We start from the raw sequence: 21111 nt of genomic DNA, 5'->3' as shown, positions 1-21111 counted from the left end.
TGGCCAGGAATGGCCTCACTGAGGAGATGACGATTGAGTAGCTGTAGGAAGGAGATAGGGAGCGAGCTCTGGGGAAGTCTGGGGAAGAGTGTTTCCAGGCAGAAGGAACGTGAGTGCCAGGTGTATTTGAGGGTTGCCTGCTTTTAAGCCATCATAGGGCTTTGGCTTTTACTTTGAGCAGGAGCACGTGAGGTTTGGAGGAGAAGAGGGACGTGAATTGTCTATCTTTAAGGGAACTCTCTCCAACTCCTGTTTTGAAGATCGACTGCTAGGGAAGCAAGGCCGGGTATAAACAGGAGCTGGTAGGAGGCTACTGCAATAATCCAAGCAAGGGAAGTAGCAGTGCAGGTAGTGAGGAGTGGTCGGTTTGGATATATTTAGAAGTCTTTTTCAAGCCATTGCTCAGTTATCCCCTTTTCAGGGAGGTCTACCCTGACCTTATGCCGTTTAAACTTGCAACCTACCAACCACATCTAGAAATAGAATGTTATAGGCTTTTTCAGAAACACCCCCTGGTGCCTCCTGCCAATCACGAGCCTCTCCCACTGGCCTAATGAATCACTAGCCTAACTTCCAACACTAAGGATTTGTTTTTGAACTATATAGAAATGGAATCATAGAGTGAACAAAATAGATAGTTTCATGAGGGCAGGGATTTTTAATGTTCTAGTTTCTATTGGAGTTCTTTGTCTTTCACTCAGTATTGCATTTGTGAAATTAATTCCCACTGTGGCATTTTTTGGATGTTTTTATTTACTTTTTAACTTTATTGAGGAATAGCTGAAAAATATAATTGTATAACATGATTTGATATACAGGCATACCTCGTTTTATCGCCATTCACTTTATTGCACTTTGTAGATATTGTGTTTTTTACACATTGAAGGTTTGTGGCAACCCTGAGTCGAGCAAGTCTGTTGGTGCCATTTTTCCAACAGCATTTGTTCACTTCCTATCTGTGTCACATTTTGGTAATTCTCACAATATTTCAAACTTTTTCATTATTATTCTATTTGTTATGGTGATTTGTGATCAGTGATCTTTGATGTTACTATTGCAAAAAAATTATGACTCACTGAAGCTGAGACGATGGTTGGCATTTTTTTAGCAATAACGTGTTTTTTAATTAAGGTACCTACATTTTTTTAGACATCATGTTATTCCACACTTAATAGGCTACAGTATAGTATAAACATAACTTTTATATGCACTGGGGAAACAAAAAAATTAAAGTGACTTGCTTTATTGTGATACTTTATTGTGGTGGTCTGGAACTGAACCCGCAGTGTCTCTGAGGTGTGCCTGCCTGTACGTACACATGGGAGAATGATGACCAAGATGGACATAATTTAACACATCTATCACCTTGCATAGTTAACAGAGTTAACAGCAGCCTTTCTTGAAAAGACCAGCTTTTCCCTGTGATGCCGCCTTTGTGTTAAATCAGGTGTGGATTTGTGAGTCTGTTTCTGGGCTCTTTCATTGTTCTTTTTTTCTCTTCTTGGGCCCCACTGTCTTAATTACTGTAGCTTTATCTAAAGTCTTGATACATGGTAGTTTAAGTCCTCTAGCACTGTTTCTTCTTTATACTTGACTTTGCTGTTTTGCTTGATCATTTGTATATCTGTGTACCTTTTAGAATCACCTTGTCAGTTCTGCACACACCCTCTCCCTCTGCAATTTGCTGGAATTCTGAGTGGGATTGCATGGACTCTGTGGACTAATTGGGGAGCATTGGCATCTTTATACTATTGATACTTTGTCTTCTGTTTAATTTGGTCTCAGTTTCTGTGTTACCTGTGTTTTATAGTATTAATCTGGAAAAAATCTTGCCCATCTTTCATTATAATTGTTACTAGGTATTTGATGCTCTTGTTAAGTGATATATTTTTATTAAAATTTATCTTTCTAATTGCTTGTTGGTAGTATATACAAGTAAAATAGATTTTTAAATATTTACCTTATATCCTGTGACCTTGTTAAATTTACATATTGGTTCTAGAAGTTTTTTTATAGATTCCTTAGGATTTTCTGCACACACTGTCATGTTTGTGAATAAACTGTTTTACATCTTCCATTCCACTCGTGATGCCTTCTGTTTCTTTTCTTGCCTTACTGTACTGGCTAAAAGCTACAGGACTTTCAGGCAGAATGGAAGCGGTGCAAGTGGACTTCCTTGCCATTTCCTTCTCTCATTAGGGAAGTGTTCAGTATTTTACCATACTTGGTGATGTTTGCTTTAGGTTTTCTATAGATCCCCTTTTTCAGATTAAGAAAGTTGAAGGGAGGGATTTTTGTTTCTTTTTTCTCATGTACCCAGGTATTTAGAATCATGCCTGGCATGTGGTGGGTGCTTAATGAATACCTGAATGAATGAATGTGTATATGCGTGTGTGTGTGTAGCACTGACATGATCTCTTGATTTATTGGATGTGGGGTGTGGGAAGAGGATTCTTGGCTTGAGGTGCTGGAAGGATGGAATTTTCAGTAACCAAGACAGGGAAAACCACAGGGAGAACAGGTTTTAGGGGTTGGTCAGGAGTTTGGATTTGCACTTGTTGGGATTTGATATGAGTCAGTGGAAATCAGTGGATATAAAAGTCTGGAGAGCAGTGGAGAGGCTGGGCTGGGGATACAACATGAATGAGTCATTAGCCTGAAGATGGGTTTTCAGATGGATGTTGAAAAGTGTTGATCTTGACTAGTAAGATTTCTTTTTACGGGTTTGGTTCTGCCTCAGTGTACAGTAAACCTTTCATCATTCAGAAGTCGATTTTTCTCTTTTATGGGAAAACCAGGCCTTGCTTCTTTTTCTTTTTTTCAACCTGTTTTTCATACGTTTTATTTCTTATTTATGCAAAGAATGCAGCTGTCTTCTGTAGAACTAATGGCTTCTGTGGCAAAAAAAAAAAAAATACTGGCTATGATATTTATTGTATACTTAAGCACATTTTACTTTATAATCTTTATTCTAGGTCCTTTTAAAAAAATAGCTTTAAAACTACAGCAGTTATTTTTTGTATATATTTAAATGTTAAGCATGTCTTCTGTCTTACTATCTCTCACAATTAAAAAATGTTTTTTACATTGTTTCTCAAAATATGTTTTTTATTTGACTTATCTGACAATTCTTGAATTCAAAAGCAATACTTTCCATTGAAGAAGTGATTGAAAAAAAATCTTTAACAAGCTATACATTTGCATTCTAATTTTAGTATAACCATGTATCATTTTCTTAGAAAAGTACATTGTATTTATGACAAAAAATTACAAAATAATTGTGTTATTCTTTTAGATGAAATTGCTAAGTACATGGAAACAGTGAAATTACTGGATTATGCCGAAAAACCTCTTTATCAACAGTTACGAGATATTCTTTTGCAAGGACTGAAGGCTGTAGGAAGTGAGGATGACAGCAGGCTGGACCTCAGTGTTGTGGAGAACGGAAGTTTGAAAGCAAAAGCAATAACAAAGGTGAGTTTTGTTACTGAATTTTCCTTTGGGCGTCATGTGACTATAATTGCAACAAATATTAATTTTAGGTAAGAGAACCAGTAGCTCAGTAAAGGAACTAATAACAGATTGCTACGCAATTAAATATTTATCATCATGATGTAAAAGCAAACTCTTTATGATATGGAAAAATATGTAGAGGGTGGTAGAAAAATGAATATTTATGTGTTTCTTATGTCCAGTAGCAAGTTAGGAAATTCCTAAAGAGATTCTAACTCGGGATACTAATGTCTGGCAGAGGGATTTGGGTGGGGCACTCAATTCACAGTCTGTGTGTTCTTTTCTCCCGCGTCACCCCTTAGTGTTGATCTTGTCTTTCACTTTTTCCTTGTTCGTTGGTGTGGTCCAAGTATTTACTACTTGAAAATTGGTTTTGAAAAATTAACATTTGAAAATTACATTGGAAAGTTTCCTTGTTTGTTGTCGTGTTGTGTTTCCCATTTGAACATTATTTTGCTCTTTACAGAAATCTCATTATGTGAAGCTGTGTATCTGTATATAAGGGGATTAATTTTTTGGAAAGAAATGTTAAATAGTAAACTTTATGGTAGAAATATTGCACAGGCATGTAAATAACTCCTGGTATCACTTTAAAATTTCGATTTTGCAGGTATACATCAACTTATTGGTTATTTTTAATAATTATTGATCAACTTAGTTTCCTTTTTAATCTGGAATTGTTTACTAAAATGTGCTAGTTGCTTTTACATGGGAAAGGAAAACTGCTTTTAGAAGAAAAAAATTTTTTTACATTATTGACTGTTTTAATTGTCGTTAACTCTGTAAACTCCAGTAGATTCCTTTGAAAATCTTATATTCCAAACTATGAGATAAAGAGTTAAAAACAGATTTTCTCCCTTTAAAATAAGAAGCAGCATATTAAAAGAACTTACAAAGAAGATAGGAATTTTGACATTGGATCATGAATTTGACTTTTTTGGCTAATAGTAGGTCTCTTTGTAATTTCATCACAGAATCTGAAATTATACATATGCATCTATATATACATCGTTTTTGCTTTCATAAGTTTTGTCTTAATTGCACCTGCTCCATTTTTGTGGTCAACAACCGTGTGGAAAGCCATATCCAGCTTTAAGTGAAGAGGACAAGTGGAAGGCTGAGTGGAATTTTTCAGTAAGGTGGTAAACTTACAGTCTGCATCACATATAAACATACAACATGCATCTTCTTGCTCAGGACAGATTTTTGTACGTTAATATTTATAGCTGGCTTCTGTAGTGTTTTTCTCTAAAATTTTGCTGATTGAAAAGTAAAGATCTCTGTTGAGGTAAGAACTTGTCCAGTACCATTCCCCTTTCCTTTGCAAGTTGCTGTTGTTTGTACCTACATGCTAGAGAAAATTTGGTTTCTGCGGGTTGGCTGACTTTACAGCTGAATAGGTCAGTCTGCTGCAGAGCTAACATCTGTGACCTTATAATTCTCTTGTGTCCTTGGGTAGTTCAGAAAGCTGGAAATTTCTTGTTAGATCATCCCCTACATGTATAAAGCTTCATTTAGGGGGAGAAAATGAATAAAAAGCTGAACTGTTAGATTTCCTTCATTAGTTTGCTGCTTTTTTCCCCCTCAGAGCTGATATAGGACTGTTTTTGTATTAAAAAGAAATTAATAAAAGTTAAGATTAGGTAAGATCATGAAGCTCCTTGATAACCATGTAACTGTAGGTGAGTTGTTAATTTTGTTGGCCTTTTGTTTTTTGTTTGTAAAGTGAAAGAGTTGGACCAGAGCAGTTTTTTTTTTTTTAAGCTTTCTTTCTTTTTCTTTTTAAAGCATCAGAACATTTTCTTCAAATAAATTGTAAATACGCCACATCTAAAACAGATAAGAGCAGAGCTCCATCCAACTTTTCAGTCTGGAGGCTCCCAACAAGAGAAAGCTCTCTTCCTTGAGACATTAGTATTCCTTCTCTTTTTTAGGAAGGAGTATATAGTTGAGATTCTCTTTTTTTGCTCTGGTTACTAGGAAGTTCAGAGCTGAATATAATGCTTCATCCTAGAAACTGTATTAATCCTTATAATTGCATACTTGCTCCTTCTTTTCCTCTGTCGTAATTTTTTAAAACTTTAAAAAAAAAGTATGTGTTCTTTGTATTTAGGACACTCATATCTCTGAAAGGGATAAGTTTAATCAATTCAATGTATATTTCTCTTTATATTCCTAAGAGATAAGGTAAAAAACCTATAAGAATTGATCGACAGTGGAATGAAGCAAGCCTTCTATCCATTTTTTTACAGCCATGCTTGATTATGGTATAGTAAATTCCGAAACTATAGTGAAATATGAATGTATCCACTTTGAACTGTTTTTAGTCTCAATAACCTAAGAGTATTATTTAAAGCACAGAATTTGGGGATGACATAAATCTGAAGTAGAAAGACACTAAATATCACTGTGTCCTTAAAAATCATTGTTAAGTAAATAATAAATAAATTCCTGCTGGCATTCAGCCTGGAACATGGTACAAAGAGTTGAACAAGAGCAGAGAAAGGTCTTCCAGTGCACATCAGTGGCCTGCAGCTCCTCTGGTGGACAACTTCCTATCTCTTTGAGATGATCACACCTAATGTAGTATTAAATTTATACCATGTAGCCTATAGTTGAGGTCAGATTGCCCCAAATATACCATCTAAATTTGGTGAAGATCTATCTAGCTGTTTTTGCGTGATAGAATGATAGAAACTGTATTTTAATTATGTAAATTTAGATTGTTGCAGTTGATACATTTCTTTCTGTTTTTTAATGGTAGTTTAGCCTTAGTTCTGTATCTAAGTGGATTCAGTGTTTACTAAGAATTCCTTTCCTTAGATACCCCATTACTGAGTTCTTTATTTTGAATCTTGTCTTATTTGGTTGAATTTTGTCAAGTATTTTTTTCCCTAAATTTTTGAGTGAGATTATGACATATGTACAGAAACATGCACAAATAATTGTGGAATTTGAACTTCACAAGGTGAACGTATGCATTTAGATGTCACCCAAATCAAAATATGGATCATTGCAAGAACCCAAGAACCTTTCTCATGCCCTACTCCCAGCCGTTACCCCTTCAGTAAGAGTAACCAATTTTATGACTTCTAACACCATAAATTAGTTTTGCTATTAAAGAAAAACATAGTAGTAGCACCATACGTTTTGTACACTTTTGTGTCTGTCTTTCATTCATTTGTATTTCTTTATTTTTCTTTTTGAATTTTATTTAATTTATTTTTTTATACAGGAGGTTCTTATTAGTTATCTATTTTATAAATATTGATGTATACATGTCAATCCCAATCTCCCAATTCATCACTCCACCACCCCCTCCCCCGCCGCTTTCCCCCCTTGGTGTCCATACGTTTCTTCTCTACATCTGTGTCTCTATTTCTGCCTTGCATTTCTGAATTTCCATGCTGTCACAAGTAACAAAAGTCTTTTGTTTTTTTATTCCTGTGTAGTACTCCATTATATGACTATATCATGCTTCATTTATCCCTTCTGCTCTTGGTGGATGTTTGCATTGTTTCCAGTTTTTGGTGATTGCAATAATACTGTTAAGAACACTCTTATAAATTCTTTTGGGAAACATATATAATTATTTCAAGTTTGGTGTATACATAGTAGAATTCCTGGGGCATAGGGTTTACGTATGCTTAGTAGCTTTAGTAGATACCGCCAAGCAATTTGCCCAGTTTACTCTCCCACAGCAGCTTATGAGAGTTCCAGTTGCTCACTGACACTAGCTATTGCATTATGTTTAATTTTATCTATTTTGGTAGATGTTTACTAATATTTCTCTATGGTTTTAATTTGATCTACTTGAGAATATTGATTTTGAACACCTTTTCATAGCCTGTCAGTCTTGATTATCCTTTTTTTGTGAGGTGCATTTCAAGTCTTGTCCATTAAAAAAAATTGGGGTTGTCTGCTTTCCTTTGATTTGCAGAGTTAAGCACTTTGTATATATATACAATATATGTATTGCACATATTTTTTTTTACAGTCTGTGGTTTATCTTTTCACTCTCTTAATATGGCATCTTTTGATGAACAGAAGTTCTTCACTTTAATTAAGCGTAATTTATCAGGTTTTTGTTTGTTTATGGCTAGTGCTTTGTGTATTCTATTTTAGGAAAATTTTGTCTACCTCAAGATCATGAAGACAATCTTTTGTCAAGACATTTTATCTTTTTCATTTAGGTCTACAGTTTAACAGAAATTGATTTTGCGCATGGTGTGAGTCGGTGTTTATTTACCCCCTGTGGATATCTAGTTGATCTGAACTATTTATTGAAAAGATTATAATGTCCCCACAGCACGTAGCTGGTTTTCAGGTAACCATATGTGTTTGGGTCTGTTTCTGGACACTCTCTTCTGTGCCATTGGCCTGCTCATCTGTATTTGGGTCAGTGCCACACTGTTTGAACTACTGGCTTCATAATGATATTTGATAGTATAAGTTCTCCAACTTTATTCTTCTTTAAGATTGTCTTTGCTGTTTTTGGCCCTTTGACTTGACATATACATTTTAGAATCAGCTTATTAATTTCCACAGAAATTCTTCTGGGATTTTGATTGAGATTGCACTGACTGTCGTTTTGGGAAAAACTGACATCTTCACAGTATTCTTTTCTGTTCCATGAATATGGTATACCCCTATATTTATTTAGGTTCTTTCATTTATCTCAGTGATGTTTGTAGTTGTCTCTGACTATATAGAGATCATATACATCTTCCATGTCTAACTGCTTAATTCTTAGTCTATTTCTTTTTATCATCTGTAATCATCCCAAACCTTTCCTTCATGTCATTTAGTTGTCAGCTCAGTCTGCTGTTTTTCAATGTTTCTAATATACTTATAAGTTCTATAATGATTATTTTTCTATTTATTAGCTATGCAGTTTCCTTGTTTATCTCTGGGTTTTTAAAAATTATCATTTCTCATTTCCTCAATTTTTTAAATCTTTTTTTTAAGCCTCCAATGCATTTTATAAAATTTTCTTTTTGAGGGGAGGACTGTGTTTTCTTTCAGAGTGGGGTCTTCAGCTGTTTTTTGCATGTTGTGATCTGGGAGGGCACCGTACCACAAGTGCCTCAGGTGATTCTAATGTAGATGAAAGGCAGGGGTGGCATCCTTGGCTGCATATTAAAATCACCTGGGAGCTTTTATAAATCCCACTGTCTGGATTGCACCCCAGACCAATTAAATCAAAAGCTTTGGGGGTGGACCTGAGCCTCAGGAGTTTTAGGTGATTACATTGTGCAGACATAGCTGAGAACCACTGCAAACCAAAATTTGAGTTACCTTGGAATTCTAGCTTCTATGTAGAAAACAACCCTTTTGCAAATAGGGAAAGCAGATATTGGGCATTTAAGTCTAAAAGACTTTAAATAATAGTACTTATCAGCCACATGACCAGTGTATGTATGTACGCAATTATTCACACATGCCATGTTGTGATCTTTATTGTAAGAGATAGAGAAGGAAATTTGGCATCATATAAATGCCTTGAATGGTACCCAGGGGGATTTATTTTTTGACATAACAAAAAGATATGCTTATAAGATATGTTCAAAACTTAGATCACAAAGGACAGTATTAGAGCAGGATTCCCTTTTCCTTTGATACCATGACTAGTTTTTAGGAATTATGTTAAACATTTGTGTGAGTTTCTTTTTAATAAGGGATACATTTTTTTAAAGCTGTCTTTCTGTGGAAATAATGTTATCTGTCTTGCTCATAAGATTGTTGTGTGGGTTAAATGAGATTCAGAAAGTGCTTAGAACAGTGCTGAACACATAATAAGTAATCAGTAAATGTTAACTGCAATATTATTGTTAATGCTGTTGTTTCACTGACTTTACATTTTCTCACGTCTTTCTGGTTTCTTGATGTCAAGAAAATAGCAGAACATTTTCATTTGAATCTTTTGAACTAAGGTCATACATCCTTAAAAATTCAGTTTATGAAATAGAGTATATTGGGCAGATGTGAATGAAGACTGGCTTACATTCACTTGGTGAGTATGTGTGTTCAAATTGATTGTTTTGAATAGTAAATGATGGGGAATTGGTAAAAGTTGATTTTGCAACAAAGACAAGATGGTAATTACTGTGAAATAAAGGTTCCAAAATGCAGCTCCATAAGTTACTCATATTAAAAATGGATAAATCACATTAATGAGTTTGAAGTTAACTTTTTTCCTTGAAGCTGTTGATTGATACTAAAGGACCATAGGTAGTGGACATAAAGCAGAGGACTTCTGAGTGCCAGAGAATTCTATGTTCGCTGTTTTCTACCTATGTGTTTAGGAATTATGTATTTTGTGGACATAGCCTTATTGGGGGGAGGTCAGGCAGACTGTTTTTAATAGGAACTCTAATGTAGCCTGGTTTATTTTGTAAGAAACTTGCTCATGTGTGGCTTGAGAGCATTTAATTCCCCACTAGTACATACATAGGGTTTGGTTTTCATTGAAATGTGTATCTTTATAAATATTGACCTCTTTAGTTTGCAGTGTTATAGCTTCAGAGTCTTGTGCTTTTAATTCTTAAGTTTGAAAATTCTCCAGGGGACTTGATGGTGCTCGGTGCTGGTAATAGGATATCAACCCTTTAAACTTTAGGTTATCATTGAACATTTATGTATTGATAGTATTCTGTAGTCTGTCAATATTAAATTATTTTACATATACTTTACAGCACTGATATGAGATACATCTGCTTACAAATGATGAAAGTGAAATTCAGAAGAGGTTAGATGACTTGTCCAGGGCCATGCAACCATTAATTATTATTATGCATTTACATAGCTTTTTTTCCTCAGAGGAGCTCAAGGCCCTTAAAAATCTCCTAGTGATTTTAGGTATAAATATTAAAGACAATTAAACCATAACTAGCTACCCATTTGCCTCTCCCCATAAGTTGCCCTTGAAATACCTTAACTTTGCTAAAAAGTTTGACATTAATGGTGCAGGTCATGGAACCCTCAGAGGAAAATAAGCATGAAGAAGTGTCATATTAATTCCAACATAGAAGAGAATACAGTGACACATTAGCCTTTAGACCTTTGTTTATTGAATCTCTGAAAACATCTCTCAGTTGTTAAGTGACTACAGGTTTGATTGTATTGGAAGTTTCGTGGTCCTTGTGAGATGAATGATATTAGAGTCACGAAAGGCCATTGTTGCCAACTTTGGAAGATGGATTTACTGTTTTCAGAAGTGCTGTTGGGAGACCTTTCCAGTCTGTGATTGCCATTATTATATGAAAATTCGATGAGAGTAAGTTCTCAGTCATGTAGTACTCCTGAAGATCATGTGATCAGGTTCAACTTTTTTTTTCAGCTCATTATCTCCTCAGTGGCTATGTTTTTTCTAGGAGGATGGGTGACAGTAAGGCTGTTAAGCAGCTTGTTTCTAGATCCTCAGTAGGCCCAACTTCAGAAGGGACACAGATTCGCTCCAGATAAGCAAGTAGACAAATATGCCTACTTTGTGAAAGCAGTGCTTTTGCTAAAAAGTGTGCTGCCCATGGAGCAAGCAGTCAATTCTGCTTGCCACCTAGATGCAGTTTTTTCATTTGTTTATTTATTCTGACAGAGTCTACAAATGCATCGGTATCATTTGCTAACTCATGAGTTAGCAATAATCTTTGGTGCACCATTTTCAGATAATTACAGCAAATTCTTCATTCTTCGTGGCATAAGAGTGGGATAGCTTGAACTAGTGAAGGACGTAGATATTCCACATTTTGTTAGTCATGCTTTTTTTTTTTTTTTTTGCTAAACCCCCAGACCTGCTAATAAATGATAAAATTACTTGAGTAATATGTTAATTATTAACTACCTTCAAAATAGATAATTAAAAGTGTGGACAGGAGAGATATCTAAGTTTAAACAAAAAACAAAATCAGGGTTTGGCCATGCACTCATGCCTGTGTTACATTTACAGATGGATTGATATTTCACAGAGTGAAATCCCATGTGTGTGGGATTACATTGGTCACTTACTCAAAAAGACTCATTTACAGAACTCTCAAATGACTTCTTATAGGGCTTACATAAATGCAAACAGTTTTAGAAATTTAACTTGTGTGTGCTTAATGTTTTTATAAAAGCTAAAATTACTCTTTTGCTTTAACGATTTGTTAGTGTCTGTTTTTCTCCATGAGAATGAAACCTGAAACAGTGCCCAGCACACAGTAGGTGCTTAGAAAATACATGATGGGATTCCTACCCCTGTTCTGATAGAATCAAGGTTACTGTGGAAGGAAATTGTAGTGTGCGTTATTCTTATCACAACCTTTACCATGGAAACTTGTTTAAAATAATAAATCACTTCAGTGTATCGTAACAGTTTTTTAGACCATTCTTCAAATTCATCCCTCATTTAAGTCACTCATTTCCTGACCCACTTCCCATCTTTTCATCTGTTCCCTTTTCAGTTGTGTCTGACCTTTTCCTGCTTTTTCTCAAAACATTTCTGTAATTACTTAATGTCCATTTAAACATTACACAGTTTTTGAGGGGCTTTTGGTAGAACACGTAGTCAGCTCTTTATTACTACAGTAGTAGTGGACTAGTTCCTCAGCAGGTGCAGAGCCCTAGATATCTGTGTGTGTCTGAGGTGCGTGATAGCACGTGGGGAAACCCCGGTCCTTGCCCTCCAGGAGTGTCCAGGGTAGGAGAGAAGGAAAGTAGAGTGTGGCCCTGGGCTTGCCAAGTACACAAGTATGTGTGTGCGCGCTAGCTCTCTAGGAGGGGATCCGTTACAACGAAAGCACCACGGCTGGCAACTGCCACTTCACACCGAAAAGTCCCGTGGGGGGCAGCGTGGTTCTGTGGAAAGAAGTTCTAATAAGAACCAAGAGCCCTTAGCTCTTGTCTTCTCACCACCAGCAGCTGGAAACACGGAGCAGCTTCTCCCAGCTTTCTTTTGTCCCCAGCCTCAGTTTTTTCTGTCTAGATAGGGAAGTTTCTATAATGAACATTCATGACTTTAGTAATAAGGGGGAAAAAAACCCAACAACAGTTCTTCAGTACTCATCTCCTTTGATACAAGCATGAATCTGATTGGCTTCTCTTAGATGCTGTTGAAAGCATTTAGAGGTTATCTTTGGATGTTTGAGTTGGGATGCGAAGAATTGTCTTTGGTTTTTGTCTCTGAAGACTTTTATTCTCTTTTCCATTAAAACAGCTTTAAGTCTATAACTAGTCTCCAGTCAGTGTTTAGATTGTTAGTAAATTATCAGTCCGATGCATCTAGCTGATTTGTCTTCCTGTTTCTAAATTGGAAGTAAGAAGCTGCTAATTAACTAAGTTTTAGCCTAGCATATCTGAGCACTGCAAAAATACAATGTGTAATATATACACTAATGCCCTTTAAAATGAACCTAGTTTTTAAAGATATTTTAGCCATGCTGAATTAAAAGAAAACTCTATCCTAACTTTATGAATTATTCTTGTGTGTCATGCAATATTTTGATTTCATTTATAAATGTAAATAAAGGCACCTGTGAGACCTGGTATGGCATATGACAAAATCAGAGATTAGTGCACTTTGTGAAGCCATTTTCTGTTTAAAGAGAACCAAACTATGCACTATTTGAAGCCTAAAATGTTGTCAAATAACAAAATGAAGCATTTGGTGATATCAGTAGAAAGAAGCTGGCAGCAAATTGTTTGGAATTTTACTCATCACCTTATGCAATGAATAACAGACTTAGATATTCTTTAACTTGAAGGTTGTTGTTAATTGGTCTTAGTCTGTAGACTGTTGGTCCTTTCTATCCAAACTATTGATATATATACATTGTCAGAAAAGTTGGGCAAGAGATACCCAACTGAAGTGTGGATTAATGAAATTCAGTGCTTTCCCCAGTACATACTGCTGAAATACAGGTGTTTCTTTTGTTGGTTGAATACTGTCTGATTTTCATTCCTATGTAATTTACCTGCACGGAGATTAAGAAAGCTCCTTTTTATTAAATAAGCTTGAAAACAAGATGAATGCACTAGGTTCTTAGGTAGAACATATTGGATAGCTCCCTTTATAATGAGCATTTAAAAATCTGCCCTCCTAAAACTGGAAAATGCATTCTCTCCTGTATGGAAAGCAATATAGTACTGAAATATTCCTCCTTAATTTTGGTCCGAACGAACAAAAGTGTCTGTGTTTATTCCTGCCTAATGCATCACAAATCTGCTGACATGCTAACCTTGGAGTCTTGGCTGGCGTTAATCAGGCCTGTGCACCGGCAGGAAAGATGTACCTAATGCACTCCATCAGTGCAGTTTGCATATGGAAGTTCTCACAGGGGAGCTGCCCTGTGCCAGCTGAGGGTTACCTGCCCACTGCAGTTATTGTATGTAATTATCGAACCAATCTGTTCAGCCCAGCAGGGTTTAGATAGTAATCATCAAGCAACACTTTGGAAAAGAAAGATGTAAGGCACTCTCCCCTTCTCTCATCAGTTATATGAAGTTACAGCCACTTTTCCAGCTATTTTTGAGAAGTAATACCTCCATGTACAAATCTGCTAAATGAATGCCTTTGAAAGTTTCTTAAGGTTTAGTCAAGATGTTATGTTTATATATGTGAAGCATTTTCTTCAGGACCATGATGGGAATCTCTGAGGTTTAATCTTTCCACAGCCACCGTAAGAATATTTTGAAACAGTGGGATTAACTGTAATACATAGATAATAACAGTTCTGACCATTCAGAGGTTTTAACATAACGGGGCTTGAGTAGACTTGTGCTTTCCCATGTAGTTCTCTTTGGAACAGAACCCATGGTTGGCATTAGGCAAAAGAGCAATGTCCTGTCAGCAGACATTATACCCTTTTATAGCTGTACACAAAATGGCCCGAAGTGAGGAAAATTCTTAGGCAAAGTTTAACTTAATATTGTTAGGATGATATAAATGAGGACATTCTGATGTGTCGTGAATCTGTGAAATTTGGGAAGTATCAGATGATTTCCTAAATGCTACAGACTTATTTTAGGCAACCTAGAGAAGTAATGAATTCTGATGTAGATTTTAACACATTTAGATTTGAGATTACATGGGATAAAGTTGTATGAAAAGTGCAAAGTTTTCAATTCCTTACTAATGTCCTTCTATAGTTATACCTACATATAGAGATGTTAAGTATTTTAAAACTTTACACAGGACTGAGCTAGTTAGGAAATGTTGTAGTGATAGAAAGTAAGAAAAAGAAATTGTATGAACATTTGGGAAGAATGGATGGTGACAGAACGTAGGCATTAACTCCTAAGTAACACTCAACTAGAAAAATATGTAGAAAATGGGAAAGGCCTGAGAGAGTGGTGGAAAATCCAACCTGTTTTTGAGATTTTAGGAGAGCTTTTTACTTTTAAGACTCTTCTTTTACAGTAAGGTTTATGGCCTTCTTAAACTTTAAATTATAAAACATTTATTGGAAGTTTGCCATTATTGATCCACAGAATTTCCCCATCAGTTTAGAGGGCATAACCACTGATGCAGTACATGGGCCAGGCACATATTTTCCTATTTATCAAGTACATTTACCCCACCCCACACATGCAGCGTAAAATGGGGAAAATAAGTATCATTGGCCTGAGCAAGTATCAGCTTTCAAAGAGAGTTTCTGTATGATCAGTCCTGATGGTTAAAACATGGCTTTCAATAATAAATTATATGAGGCATAAAAAGTTAGAGGTGGGTATAAGAAATATACCCACTTCCAGACTAACTGTATAGTTGAAGTTTCCCTTAATCCCCTTTTCTTTCATCCCCCACACCTTTCCTTAGTGACCCCCACCATGAAGTTGTGTGTATTCTTCCTGTATGTTTTGACACACCCACACGTGTATGGATTCATATATATATGCTAATATCTGATAAGTTTGTGTATTTTCTTAATTGACCATCATGCCACATCTTTCTTTCTTTCTTTCTTTCTTTTTTTTTTTTTTTAATTTTTATATGTAAGAAGAGAAAGAAAGAAATAGAGCGGAGCACAGAACCTGGTGTTGAAGATATGGAATGCTCAGATACACAGACATTCGAGGCCCCACAAACCCGTAAGTTGAACAGTCTTGCCTATTAGCTCTTTTCTTATATATAATAAACACAAATTTCATTTCCTCCCACTGAATAAGGGGTTAACTATTTGGGTTATAACATTCTCATTTTATAATTAAAAAAATGTAGGAGAAGATCTTATATTTACACAGTATGTATCACAATGTCCTTTGTTCACATTGTGTTATTTACTATAATCATGTTCGCAATAATCATGAAGTTGAGACCAGGAGTTACTCTCATTTTGCAGATATGGAGCCCAAGACACAGAGCATTTAAGTGACAGAACTGTTGTGAAAGGGTTAGACGTAGAGACCAGAACTCTTACCTCTCAGGCTACTGTCTCTCCGGTTCCCCGCACTTACCACCGAACTCTGGGCGTGAGAGGGGATGTCACGAGTCAGGTGGTTAGTACATGGCTTACTGCAGAGTCCGCCAACTCTTCTTTTCTCTCAGCAAGTTGGGATGCAAGGAATTAAAACCTCGAATCATCACTTCCCAAAGGTCTTGAAGCAAAAAGCAAGGTATAAAGTCATTTCTTCAATGGCTCATGTACTGGTGCTGAAGGCACTTCTAGTATGGAGTAGTTCCAGGAGAGACATTAGCAAAGGCAGCATCTGCAAAGGGCAAGACTAGGTTGGACTTTGGTCTGGTTAATAAATGGCCAGTCTGTGGTGTGTAGGCACACCTGTGGGGCTCAGAAGATGGGAAAATGTGTTCCAGGTTTCATGAGAGGTGGTTTACTTGCCTCAGTGAGGAGAGATTCAGAGCTGGCTGCAGTACCATTTCCGCCCCCCGCCAGACAGCTCTTCTGTCTGTCTGCCTTTTGTTTATTTATTAGTTTATTGGTCCTGAAATATTTCTGATTTCTAATAGAAAAGGCTTATTTTTGGTAAAAATTTCATCAAAGTGTAAGTGCCCAGTAGAGTTAGGCCAGTGATGTATTTTTACCTTCTCTTTGACAGTGGTAGCCATGCATGTTTGCGGAAGGCAAAAATTGACTTTCTAAGAGAATCATCTTCACCCTGATTTTACTAACATTTTCTTCATTATATATTATGGATAGTACGTCCTTAGGTTTATCTGAATTTACCCAAGAGAATCCTTGGGATAGCTGAAGAGCGAGTGTATAACGTCACTCTGGAAGCTAAAGGTTTTGAAATAGTCCCTCTTACTTTTCTGCTGCCGGTCTTCCATTCCTTCCTGTTTTTGTTGTTTTTCCCCTTCCTCCCCTGTCTTGTTCATTCTGTTATTAGGAGGTGAGGAGTCCCCGGGAGCAGTACATCAAAGCATGTCTCAGCCAGAGGCTAGCAGCAGCAGCTATGACAGTGAGTGGGAGCAAAATTAAGGAGCATTTATAAAGATAGAGTAATATTCTTACTTAAGAAAATCCCTTACATTTTAAAACGGGAGATTTTAGTTTAGGAAAGGGCCTACATTGTTACAGTAAGGTTGATGCCCATTTAGACCAAAGCCAGTTCCCAGCTGTGCATAGGGAAGACTCATGTGTCCCTTCATGCGAGGAGGTCATTTGTTATCTGAACTTTGCTTAATGAGCATCAGAGGTATTTGTTTTGATACATACGTGATTTTAAATTTGACTGTAATTACGAAAAATGTTTCTTATACCTAAAATTTTAATTTAAGGTCCTTATACTGATGGTTTTTACTGTGAGAAAATATATTAGTATTTTTGTTTTATTTATTAATGACAAAAGAAGAGAGTAGACCCCATCACTAATTTAAGGAGAATAATGCAGATTTCTTTTTGATATTAAAAAATGAAGATTAAAAAATAATCAAATTCTCTTTTATTCATATAAACTCTAAATTGCTTTAATTAAATACTGTTATTTTCCAATTGTAATTCTTTTTTCCCCCCTCAAGTATAAGGCTAGTTAAGGTATTTTACTATCTAAATATTCATAAATGAGAGAAATATTACCTGAGATAGTAAAATGTTACTGCTTCTAGCAAAGAAAACTAAAGCAATCCAAGGGTTCATGAAAATGTATGTATTTGTATTCATCAATTTAAAGTAACTTGAATGAGAAGGCACATTATTACATTTGAAGTTTTTTAAAGAAATATATAATTCAGTGAATTCTGTGTTTTAGAGCTTTAAGATTTTGTGTCAGAAACATGTTTCAAGAATGGTTACCTCTAACAGCTGCTTTAGAAATGTCAGTTTCTTCATTAACAATTTTATTTTCAAACACGATTTATGGTTTACATATGGTAAGAGATTTTTCTCACTGTGTGATCTCTCAGAATGCTGTGCCTAGCAAAATGGGAGCAACTTTCCTTTAATATCTATTTAGACCATTTAAAAAACGGGTATAATTTTCTTGATACACCTAAACTCATTTTGACTAGCTGGGGGTCTATTGTGTAAGAACACATTCTGAAAGCTCTCAAAATGTGTATTGTGTAGGTTTTCTCAAAGAAAGAGATGGGGTGACGGGGTGGTTTTCAAGAACAACAGAGGCCTCTAATCCTTTTATTTTTATGCAAGGCATAATTTTTACCAATTGAGAAAATTTGGTAATTTGCTGCAAGTAATTTTTTCCCCACAAAATGATAAACCTTTAAAAACCACACATATTCTGGCATTTCAAAACCATGCCAATATTTCAGAATTGTACTAAAAATTAGTTAATACAGCCATGATATTTATGGCCAGTATACTTTGTCCCTACCGTTCATACAATAGACAGAACTCAACAGCCTACTCTTGGTGTTGTTTTTGAAGTACCTTGGATTTTGGACCATTCTTGAGGATTCTTTGAGGAAAGCATGACTTATGTTTACTCCTTGAACAGTTACGGTCTAGTCAAGAAAGAGGTATTTTTAAGGCACCCTACAAAGAAATTTCCCACTTGTTTTTTTCCTTCTGCATTATAAAATCAAGAAGAGTATCCCAACCTTGTATATTCATATTATTTTTCAAATATTAAGTTTTACACATTAGTCTTATGATTGGGCCTTTTACCACTAATAAACTATTATGAAACTGAGTATATATTTTACCACTAGTAAAGTATTATGAAAATGAGTATATATGGGACGGGAGGAGAAATAGATTTTTTTCTGCAACAGTCAGAATTGATTATTGGGAAAAATACTGAACTGATAAAGTCACTAAGTTGCATAATATGATTATATAATAAGTTGCAGGTGGTGATGGCATTCTTAGTTGCAGTAAAAAACTTTAAATCTAGATTGAATGGGGATAAGCAGCAATGGTATTTACTCTAAGAGTAAAATGTCAAGTTAGGACATTAATGAGAATATAGCGATAATCGTTGACTTTAGTGTCCTTTTTAATGTGACTGTAGATTCAAATTTTATTGAAAGGGAGATGTACTATAGTATTGATTATGGACCTTGATTTTGCGATATCCTGTTATTCCAATTTCAGACAATCACAGCATTCTCAGTTTTCTATGGAAAATTAATTTCAAAATTGTTGAAGTAAAAACCTAAAAATTTACCATGGGATATTTTTAAAAGAAGGCTATATCACAAAAATTGAAGAAAAAACTCAAAAGTTTAAACCCACCATAGTATAGGCCATGCACTATGAGTGGCAGAGAAAAAAAGATACTTACATAACTTTGCAGTTTGCATGAATTGAAATGTATGGCAATTGAATAAAAACTAGAACTTGGAAAAATAACAAGCAATCTGATCTTCCAGTTAAGTACCTAAATAAACCTGTAGTCAGAAAGCCTTTAGAAACTGTTTATGATTAGACATGTGTGGTAGATATTTTGTCCTAGATGCAAAGAATGTTTTGTATGTTTCAGAAGAGAAGTACTGATTTCTTTGCTGTTCAGTGTGTTCATTGATTGATTGTGGGCCCCACGCTGCCCTCACCCTGGTACCGTCGCTCTCTCCTGGCAGAGGGAAGCCCGAGGCTGTGGAAGGCGCACTCCTCTTGCCAGCACAGGCAGTTGTGACCGGGCCTAAGCTTGTCCTTCTGACTCTGCTGTGCTCGCGGTGGAGGTGGCCTGGGGTGGGGTGGGAGACCAAGTCTCCTTGGGGAGGCGGATCCACGTGCCCCCGGTAGAGAAGCACTGCATTCTTCCAGCGCAGGGAATAGTTGGAGAGGAACTGTCATAAGGCACTTAGGCCAGTATCAGATGTGATACTTTTCTAGAAGGCGACTCAGTTGGGATCTGTTTAATTCCTAGCGGACAAGACTTTGCACTTTGGATTAGCCCAGTGCTCTCCTGCCTGAAGAGTAGAGGGATCAGGCTTTAGAAAGCAACACGTTTAGAAAAGATGCCTTGCTTTTCATAATAGGCATAACCTCAGTGCTTCCCCCCAAGGAATACCTATCTTTTTTTTTTTAACTTTTTATTTTATATTGGAGTGTAATTGATTAACAATGTTGTGTTAGTTTCAGGTGTACAGAAAAGTGATCTGTATATATACATATACAGATATCTATTCTTTTTCAAATATTTTTCCCATAATATTGAGCAGACTTCCCTGTGCTATACAGTAGGTCCGTGTTGCTTATGGAATACCTATCTTGTTGCTATAGTTTACATTAGGAGTTAATGTTTTTAATTGTACAATAAAAATTTGGGGGAGAAATAGTTCAGGACCAGTGTAAATGGGGTATGGTTTTACCAGTGGATGCATTCTGTATAACTTCAAACTAGAAGGTAGGCTTTGTTAGCATATTTTTTGACACACTAAAAAATTAACACAATTTCCTAAGATTTTTAGGGTATTAACAGTTATAACTTTGTGTATCAATTTCATCTCCACAAATCATCCTAGTCAATTAGATTTTTAAATATTAATAACCATATATGGAAATACTTATATTTCTGTTCTTTTGCTTTTGTAATTAATGGCTAGTGATTTAAATCTCTTTGTTTTCTCTTCAAGGTTCGAAAACCAGGAAGAGAGTCCAGAAGTAAATCAAATACTGTGAACCAGTTTTTCTTTTCCTTTCATTTGACTCTTTCCTCTTTTTCTGTATTAAGTGTTTTATTTTCATGTGAGTCTTGTGGAGTGGGGGAAACAATGAAGTACCTATGTCTTTGAAAAGCAGACTTTTTTTTAAAATACTTTGTAGAATTTACTAAAGCCTAATTTATAAAATTTCACAGTATTAAAGTTATACCCCTTAAGCTGTCCCATGCTGTGTGTTTGAGGTTCTGGGGTACATATAAGAAATATTACTATGACATGCACTTTTCTAATCGTTGTGTATTTCCTAGAGTGTATAAAATGTTTGGCAAAATCCTTACTTTTAAGGAAATACACAACTTAAACGTCTCTTTTTGCTTGATACAAATACACAATTTGTTGTGGGCATAAGATTTGTTTTGTATTGATTTTGCTCAGTTCCACAAGCATTTATTAAGCACCTGCTCTAGGAAATGAGAGGTACAAAGAAGAGAAAAGATTATGAAATAAAAAATGGAGTAGTAAGTATATCTGTGAGAGATGAAATACATGTATTTGAAAGATTACATGAGAATTATGTAAGTATGCAAGCTGTATGATAAGAA

The 21111-nt window shown here is 35.7% G+C and overlaps 1 protein-coding gene across 7 annotated transcripts in view; it reads left to right on the top strand.

Annotated features, from left to right (window-relative positions):
• The window catches only part of VRK1 (VRK serine/threonine kinase 1), a 75384-nt gene extending 54651 nt beyond the window's left edge, over positions 1 to 20733 (top strand). For 2 of the 7 annotated variants that reach the window (XM_082450753.1, XM_082450755.1), the window contains 3 exons: positions 3296 to 3474; positions 15486 to 15576; positions 20483 to 20733. In XM_082450753.1, the coding sequence (XP_082306879.1) occupies positions 3296 to 3474; positions 15486 to 15576; positions 20483 to 20514 (302 nt within the window). In that variant the 3' untranslated portion in view covers positions 20515 to 20733. The other 5 variants (XM_082450754.1, XM_082450750.1, XM_082450752.1 and 2 more) reach the window with 5 other exon arrangements.
• The last annotated feature ends 378 nt before the right edge of the window (positions 20734 to 21111 follow it).

The sequence above is a fragment of the Balaenoptera physalus genome (genome assembly GCF_965194825.1).
Source record: "Balaenoptera physalus genome assembly, chromosome: 2".
Taxonomy (NCBI): domain Eukaryota; kingdom Metazoa; phylum Chordata; class Mammalia; order Artiodactyla; family Balaenopteridae; genus Balaenoptera; species Balaenoptera physalus.
This window is presented reverse-complemented; position numbering and strand designations above follow the sequence as displayed.